The 9,529-nt window shown below is 30.6% G+C and overlaps 1 protein-coding gene across 1 annotated transcript; it reads right to left on the bottom strand.

Moving 5' to 3' along the window:
- Positions 1-8,279: 8,279 nt before the first annotated feature.
- Positions 8,280-9,284, bottom strand: LOC140862037 (uncharacterized). Its single transcript, XM_073265043.1, has 2 exons — positions 9,164-9,284; positions 8,280-9,007 (listed from the first exon to the last, which is right to left on the bottom strand). The coding sequence occupies exons 1-2, from the start codon at positions 9,282-9,284 to the stop codon at positions 8,280-8,282; spliced, it is 849 nt and encodes a 282-aa protein (XP_073121144.1).
- Between the last annotated feature and the right edge of the window lie 245 nt (positions 9,285-9,529).

The following is a 9,529-nucleotide window of genomic DNA, read 5'->3' on the forward strand; positions in this document are numbered from 1 at the left end:
AGACTTTGATCTTATACAAACAATTTGCACAGATCCGATCCAAGATTGGACTTACACCTCTGCCTATCTCAGAACTCCTAGACACTCAAGAACTCAGTCCTCGACTGATCCTTGTTACAAAGATAGTGTTTTGACAGACCACTCAACTGATCTGGTACAGTATTACAACTGAATAAACTCAGCACAAATGATCCTCACTTGATCTGATATGATGCTAAGTGTGTGCTTGATTAATCTGATCTGATTGCTGTTTGAAGCTCTCAACTTTCTGATCGTGTATTCTCTTGCTCTTGTGTAGCTCTGTTCGTATGTTTTCTCTTTTTCTTTGATAGCTCTGTTCGTTATTCTCTTATTGCTTGTCTCTTGTATTTATAGCCTCCAGAAAGTAGCTGTTGAGTTGTCACATCTTCTAAAAATAAGCCTCCAATATTTGACTTTGTCTCCAACGTTCAAATCTTCATTTAATGATTTTGTCTTCTAGTACAACGACTCTTTGATCTTCTAGGCTCTTCCATAATCATTTGATCTTGCTTGATTGATCTGCTTACTTGATTGATTTACAGATGATGTTTCTTTGATCTGCTTTCTTGCGCATAGATCTGCTTCTTCTGCTTCTTCTGCTTTCTTCTGCTTCCTTCTGCTTCTTCTCGTCTGATCTGCTTTCTTCTGCTTCTTCAATTGATCTGCTTTCTTCAATTGATAACTTAAGTAATTTTTCAAACACCGAAACTTAGATCTTGAATTCCTAACACTAGTAACTGGTCGGAAACCTATTGAATCAAGAAGAGGACCGGGAGAAGAAAATTTGGTTTCTTGAGCTACAATTTGAGCTGGAATCCATGGGGAAGGTCTCCGGTGTTTATTTATTCCATTTAAAAATTAGATTTCTCATTTTATTGATTGCATATGAATTTTATTCAGAATTTTGTAAATATTATTTTTGTTTGATGGAAAATTGTGTATTAAATTTTATTTTCAAATTTTGTATTTTAAATGATTTATAATATTGAAAAATTATGTATTAAATTATTATTATTTTTTGTTTTTTATTTAAAAAAAACTACGTTTTTTAACCGTTGTCGTAGGCTTTTTAAAACCGTTGTTTTTAACGACAAAAAACTACGGTTTTATTTCTTAAAAAGACAACGGTTTTAAACCGTTGTCTTTAACAAAAGACTACGGTTTGTCACCGTAGTCTTTAACCGCACTTTTAATTACACGACTTTTAACATCGGTTTTACAGCCCCAATTAACTACGTTTTTTCACCGTAGTCTTTCAGCGTTTTTGTTGTAGTGATTGTTCAATCTCATATGCGTGTAACAACAACATGCTCTAAAAAAACAAATAAAAAAAAACAACATGCTCTAGCCAATTAAACTCTTATCAAAAGTCATGTTCATTGAATAATAAATTTATTAAAAAATAATATCTTTTGGCACAAATGGATATTTAAAAATGCCAAGGATGTCATCTTTTGTTGTTGCCTACTAATGCTAAGCATGACAGCCTCCATTTTGGACTTCATTAGAACCTAATCATCACGCTAATGTTAATTTCATGCACGCTTCTTCAAATGCAAAAAACATTGTAGTATATATATACATACATATATATATATATCATGTTAGTCGATGAGATCAAAATTCAAAACTATATATATATATATATATATATATATATATATATATATATATGACTGAAAGTTGATTTCAGACGGAGAATTATGATACGTATGCAATTTTCCGACCAGCTTTTAGTTGTATATGGATTTCAAATGACTACGTTGATGGAGAAATGATTTAAAATTGAGTTAGAAAAATATATATTCGAGTCAAATGAGTACAATGAATTTGAGATGTAAATTTGAAATCAGATCCACTTTCAAACCATCATGAAATTAAAACTAAGCCGCCTCATCTTCATTTGTTAGTCTACTCAATTGGCTAAGAATGTTGTGAAAATTTTATTTAAAATCTTAATTAGCTCTTTAGAAAAATTATTTAGGTAACACCTTAATTAGCTCTTCATCGTTTTTACGATGTTTTTTCGTCAATTAATAAGTGTTTCTGGTTGTGTGTAGCTTATGATCGAACTTTAGGATACATTATATTATTTCTAGTTGTTGATTAACTGATGTTTTTTTTCATTTATTAATTATAGTATATTATTGCCTACACTGGACTGAGAGTCTGACTCCGCCCCTAGTTCAAGTACTACGAGTACGACGACCCACGCTTCGATGCACTCAACACATACACACACATATATAGAGAAACACACATATGATTTTGTTACTTTGCACACTATATATTGTGCAGGGTAACATAAGCGTCAACTCAACTTGTAGCTAGCTTTTTTTTTTTTCGAAAAATAATTTCAGATGTTCATGCATGTTAACATTTGGGAAAAAAAACACCTTTTTCTTTTTTAAAGAAAAACAAGTTGAGCAAATGACCTTGTTACTAGGGGTGTTCAAACTTCGGATAAATCGAAAAAACCGTAAATTCAAACCGAAAAAACCAAACACCGAATCAAACCAAAATTTAAAATTCGGATATAAATGTTAAAACTGGAATTTATTTTGTTCGATTTCGGATTATAAATCTCAAAACCGAACCGACCGAAAAAACCGAAATTTTATTAAATTAATAATTTTTTATATATTTTATTTATATTATATATTTTATGAGATTATATCTAGTGAATAAATAATTATTTTTAATAATTTTTAGTTGATTGTTGTTTATATAGGTTTTTTAGAATTTGAATTTAAAAAGTTTTATACAAAAATCATTTAAAAGATAACATATTATATTTTAAAATATATTTATAATATTAATTAAAATAATTATATCAAAAACGAATTAACCGAACCGATTTAGTAGAAAATCGAATCGAACCAAATCGAAGAAAAATGATTCGTATATCAGATATATTATATATTTATAAAACCGAAATAAAAAATCGAAAAACCGAACCGAACCGAATCGACCGATTAACACCCCTACATGTTAGGTTGCTCACTGATGTATAGGGTAACAAATACCACGATTAAATAGATGCACCGGACAAGAAAGTTCGGTAAAAGCCAAACGAAACAAGCTAGCTTTATTATTTCTTTAAATGGTAACATTTATTTATTTAAATGATTAAAATATTATCATGTGGTTGTGTATCGATCTCGAATAAATATATTTTTGAATATTTCATCTTTTTCTAAAAACCAGTTAATTAATTATTATTATTTTTTGGAAGCTTCCTGCAAAAATTACACAAGTCAATATGGAGAGTAGAAATATTTGATGCAATTGGTCGACTCGTCAACCCACTAAGAACCAACCAATAAAGAAGCATTTCTAATCAACCCACTAAGAATAAATTAAATCCGATTTAATTTTTATATAACAAGTGTAATAATCTTTTGTTCAATTTATGTATGCAATATTAAATATCACAATTGCAAATATTTAAATATGAAGACTCTTTTCCCATTGCAAGTTTGAGATATCTAATTGTTGGTATATGTTAGGACTTAGGACAACTTGTTCAATATATCGACATTATATAATTGTATTATATTAGATTTAGTTATTTTAATTTTGAGAAGCCAAGCAATCCAGGCCTATATATTAATTTTCCATATGCATTCGTCTTCTTTTGTCGATGTTGAACTATTTTTTTATTGTCCTAATTTTACTTTTTAATTAATAAATATATCAATTTTGTTTGAGAAAATTAAAATATGAATTTTGACCCGTTCTCCTTCCTAACAATGGATGTGTGTTTTTTTTTTTTAAAAAAACTATAATTATTATACAAGTCGAGTCAAACACACGATGATTTAAATATGGGATATATATCTCATCCTTCACACGTATAAATAAGTTTATACACACACACACACAAATTAATGGTAGGAATTAATGACAGTTGCTAGCTATGAAAAGAATTAATGCCTTATAGCGGATCCTAATTTACTTAACCGTACGGATAATGCTATGTGTATATAGAGTTTTACAAATAGGGTTATATGCCCTAATATATTAGGAAAGTTTCTCAAAATTCTTTTAAAATTTCTTTCTTTTCAACCTACAATTATTTGTTTTGATAAAAAAAACTTTTCATTAAAATATTATTTTTTATTTTATTACTTACTTATAGCATTAATTTTACCAAGTTCAACATAAGTCATTATTTTATAAAATTTTAAAACATAATTATGAAAATATATATAATTTTTTATTGAATTCAACAAAAATAATAATTGTTTTTTTATAGTAAATATATTTTAAAATTTTTAAAATTAAACTTTCAAATTTAAATAATATATAAACGAGATTTTATTATTATGTATTTAAATTAAAATATATTATTAATTATGTATAATAATTAATATTTTGTTAAAAAAACTCATGTATAAATAAAACTTAATATTTTAAAAATAATTCTTTTAGAATTATCCGAACATCTAAATCGTTTTTGTTTTTTTTCCAATAAAACCATTTTAAAAAGTTGGACTTATTTTCATGTGGTTCGTTTAGATAAATGTCGTGAGTGTTTGGAGTAAAAAAGTTCAAAATTAATACGAACTAAAGTTTGAGTATTTGGGAAAAAAAATTGTTTCCAACTTTTATTTTTAGTAAAATGACAAAAATATTTTAACTTATATAACACGTATCTCTTTTAATTATCTAAATTTTGGTATTCACATTATGCATTTATATAATTATTAATATTAATTATTATCACACTTCGACTATTTTGTATGAAATTAATTTTATCTTATTATAATATGAGTGCTTGAAAATTTATGTAAGACTAATTAAAAAATATTTTTTTAAAAAATCAAATGACAAAATTTATATAAATGCATAAAATATATAAAAAAATTTATGAAAATGAAAATCATAAAAAAATGCAAATTTTTTGAAAAAAAAAATAAATGCTTGAAATTTTATGAATTCAAAACTCCTAAAAACTCATGTATAAATAAAACTTAATATTTTAAAAAATATCCAAAAATATTTATAGAAACAAGGGGTCGTGGATCCGAGAAAAATATACGTAATATGTTAAAAATAATTGGAGACGGTTATAAAATGCGATAAGTTTTTTAAAGGTACAAATATCAAAATTATAGTTTAAAAACATTAACAAACAAACAGATGCTAAAAAAAAAATCACAACCTTATTTTTTAATCTTTTCGTTAAAAATTATAGAAGTTGAATCAAAAATAGGTATTGTTGGGAAATCGATTATTGAAAATCGATTAAGAATTAAGTTTTGGAGTTTATCTATTAAATACTAAACTGACAAGCTAAACTGAAAAAACCCGAGCGCTAAATTGAAATGATTCAAAAGCATCAACTGATTTGAGAAACTGGTCCGATGAAAGCATCAACTGATCTGAGAAACTGATTTGAGAAACTGATCCGATGAAAGCATCAGTCGATCCTACCATGAAAAGCAGATGTCGATCCTACCTAAAATCGGTTTGATTAAAAATCTACCGGCAAGCGCACCAGGTCAAATTATAAATAGTGAATAAAAATCAGATGTCGAACCCACAGGGACTGTTATTTTGTAACTATCAAAATATATTTATTTCTACTTAATCTAGACTAATGAATAAGAGCAATTTCAGATTTTAAACTATTAAATAAATTTGCAAATAAAATTAAATTAACTAAAATGCAGCAAGAATATTTGGATTAAATTCAAATGTGAGAAAAGCTCGATAAAGGTCACTCGTAGGTACCAAACAAATCATGTAACATGTAGTCGATTCGGGATTCAGATTTAAAATTATATTACGGGAATTTTTCTAAATTGTTTAAAGGTATATTTCTAGAACAATCAAACCTATTCAAATATTGACGGATTAAATTTTCATAATTCTTATCAAATTTGAATGCATTAATTATTTGTGAAAACTCAGTTTATACCTAAACAACACATTGAAACCGAATACTATTTATAGTCGGTTTTACCATGTGTTGATTGTTAGAGTGATCGAAATCGATTTCTCCTCTGTCGACTTAGAACCGATTAACATGCAAGCAACTAATTGACCAGATTATTCACAAGACAAGTATAAATCTAATAATCAATAACATAAAATCATTTCTGAAAAATCCCAAATAAACATCCAAGTTTTCTACATAAATTTGTCCGGCCCAATCACGTGGCCTTGATCGATAAAAACTACTCACTAAACAAAATCATAATTCAAACAAAGTTTTAATCATGAATTGAAAATCAAAAGAAGAAAAGAAAGAAGAAAAGAGAAATCTTCTCTCCCAAGCTTGTAGTAGCCGCCTCTGTGTTGTGTGATCTGATGTTGTGATCCCGAACCCCCTCTATGCGTGTAAAAGTTTCTATTTATATGGCTTTTAAAAGCCCACAAAATAAAGCCAGTAAAATAAGATTTTTAAATTTTCGAAATTCTGATTTTTTTTTGCTTCCCGATCGCTCGCTCGAGCGCAGTAAGAGTGAGCTCCAGCGCGCACTCTTACTGCGCTCGAGCGAGATGATTTCTGCCCGAGATTTTATTCTACACACAACATAGCGCAACAACGCTTCTTCAGTTTCGCTATTGCGCAGCTGCTCATCTCTTTTTCTTTAAGGGCAAATCCTCATTCAACTCATCATGCGTGTTGTTCTTCTTCTTGCAACAATGCCGGGTTTTCGTCTATTTTTCTGAAAATAAACCAAGGAAAGTGACATGCATACACCTGAAATAAAACACACAAAAACACTTAAGAGACACAATGAATGAATGCAAAATAGGCATAAAAATGACACAAAATAATGCATACAAAATGCACTTATCAACACTCCCATACTTAAACCTTGCTCGCCATCGAGAAAGACATGCTAAAACAATTTGGAAACACAAACATAAGTAAGGACGAGTCATGTAAATTACAGCCTCAGATAAGTTCCAACACCAACAAAACAAAATCCCACATGCTCGTGATTTTCCATAATACACCATCAGTTTAGCGTGAACGTGTGTGTGTGTCATGTTATTCCAACTACATGCAACTTTAAAAGAATCCGTTCTATGACTGCTTAACGACCTATGACATATCATTGCAAGTCTCACAATCCAGTGATCCTTCCTCCCAAAAATCTCTAACAAAAATACAACTCCCTTGAGATATTTTACGCACCTCCGGATTTTACATCCGGTTTCTATTAATCCCCAATAATTACCCGCAAAATTAGATATAACTATGATAGGATTAGAATTTTAATTCCCTCGTCTATAGCCCGGATGGAGCTACAATCCCATTGAACCCGCAAACTTAGCCATGGATTAGTGATTAGGATTTCAATCCCTTTCCAGGCACGGATGGAATCGTTATTAATTCAAAATTTTAGATTTTTAAATTTGTAACCCCATTTAATCTGCATACTTAGTCAAGAACAAGGTAATTAGGATTTCAATTACTCGTCAATGACCCGGATGGAGTTAAATTTTTTTTCAAAAATTCATATCAATTTAAATTTTTCAAAAATTTTGGTGCGCCTAAGATTATAAGTGTAATGTTAGAAAATTATTGGAACTCCAAAGACACTATCAAGATTAACAAACACCTATTGTCGTGCAATGTTAAATAGACATGAACAAATAGACATGACCATCATCCAATACATCGCTACATTTCACCGGTATAACATGCGTGTTTTAAAAAAATATTCACTACACAACCTACGGTTCTCATGTCCAATCAAGAGCAAAAAAATTTCAAAAATCCATTTTTTCAAATCAACTTCATCATCATTGGCTATTATGACTCATCCTACTCATGCAAGACAAAACAAACAACAACATAAACAAACTAAATGCAAACAAACACGAAACATTACTAATGCAACACAAACATAACAAACAATGAAATAAACTAATCTACCCCCCCCCCCCCCAATACTTATCCAAAGCATTGGTCTCAATGCTTCAGAATAATGAACAGAATGCAGAACAAACACACAAATTCTAGACAAATAAAAACACAATGAAAACAAAAATAACACTCCCCTGGTTGTGTATTCGTCCTCTTTCTTCTTGACAGTATCAGCGGGGACGGTAGCAGCAAACTGGGTATATCGGCAGGCACGACAAACTGGAATGAGAAAGAAGCAAAAATAAAATAAAAAATAAAATAAAACTAGGCAAAAGGAAACTAAAAAGCAAGGTAAAGAACACTGGGTTGCCTCCCAGTCAGCGCTAAATTTATAGTCTATAGCCCGACTATATTCCTCTTTTTAGTTTCATGGCGGATAATCCACTATCGTGGTTGTATGTCCAGTACTATCCCGGCATCCTTCAACTCCTTTAGCAGGCGATTCTTGATCATGGTGCTGCAAAACTATATCGTGGTTGTCGTTCCCCTGCAACAATTTACCCACACAAATATCAACAACATCAATTGCAAAGAAAGATTTCACAATTGGGTTATTTCTAACCGACTTCAGCATATTAAAAACCACTTGCTTATCATTCATTCTCAACACTAGCTCCCCCTTTTCGATATCAATTAAGGCCCTACTAGTGGCAAGAAACGGACGCCCTAAAATCATAGGAACCTCAAAATCCTCATCTATATCAAGAACAACAAAATCAACATGAAAAATTAGCTTTTCCACTTTAACTAAGACATTCTCCACTACCCCTCTAGGATATTTGACAGAACGATCTGCAAGCTTAAGAGAGATGAGAGTGGGTTCAGTTACTCCTATACCTAATTTCTTAGCAAGTGAATAGGGCATCAAATTGATACTTGTTCCTAAGTCACACAATGCATTATCAATAGAAAATTGACCAATATTGCACGGTATAGAAAAACTCCCTGGATCTTGAGATTTTGGTGGGAGCCTATTTTGCAGCATTGCCGAACATTCCTCATTCATTGTTGCTTGCGCCAGATCATTCATCTTCTTTTTATTCTTCAATAAGTCCTTCAGAAATCTGGCATAATTTGGCATCTGAGCTAAAGCGTCTGCAAAAGGTATGTTAATATGTAGTTTCTTGAAAATTTCAAGAAACTTGTTAAATTGATGATAAAATAATAATTGCTTAGCTCGATGGGGGAAAGGTAAAGTAGAAATATCAACATCAACATTAACTTCAAATTTTAAAGTTTTACCTTTCTTACCTGCCGTGGAGGAATTTTCAGAACGCGCAAACTTCTTGATTTCTGAACTTTTCGGCCTCTCCAAATTCTTCTCTCCATCCCTCTTCTCAGGTTCCTCAGACTGTGATATCGTCACTACCATGATAGCATTTACGTCCCTGGGATTTGTTTCAGTATTACTCGGCAAAGCTCCAGTAGGACAAGTTGACAGTTGGGTTGCTATCTAGTCCATCTGAATCTCCAACTTCTTTAGCATAGCTTTCTGATTCTGTAACCTTGTCTCGGTTTCCTCAACATACTTCATCATTATTTCCTCAAATCTGGCTTCTGTACCTCTTGCTTAGGTTGAATCTGCCAGTTCTGATTATAGGTGTTGTTGTACGAGTT

The sequence above is a fragment of the Henckelia pumila genome, chromosome 4 (assembly GCF_033568475.1).
Source record: "Henckelia pumila isolate YLH828 chromosome 4, ASM3356847v2, whole genome shotgun sequence".
NCBI lineage: Eukaryota > Viridiplantae > Streptophyta > Magnoliopsida > Lamiales > Gesneriaceae > Henckelia > Henckelia pumila.

What these genes read in the sequence shown, in the direction of transcription:
- LOC140862037 (XM_073265043.1), bottom strand. Translation starts at nt 9,284, where the DNA reads ATGGTAGTGACGATATCACAGTCTGAGGAACCTGAGAAGAGGGATGGA. An exon ending in TGAAAATTCCTCCACGGCAG is followed by an intron (nt 9,008 to 9,163) that starts GTAAGAAAGGTA and finishes TACCTTTTGCAG; the next exon opens with ACGCTTTAGCTCAGATGCCA.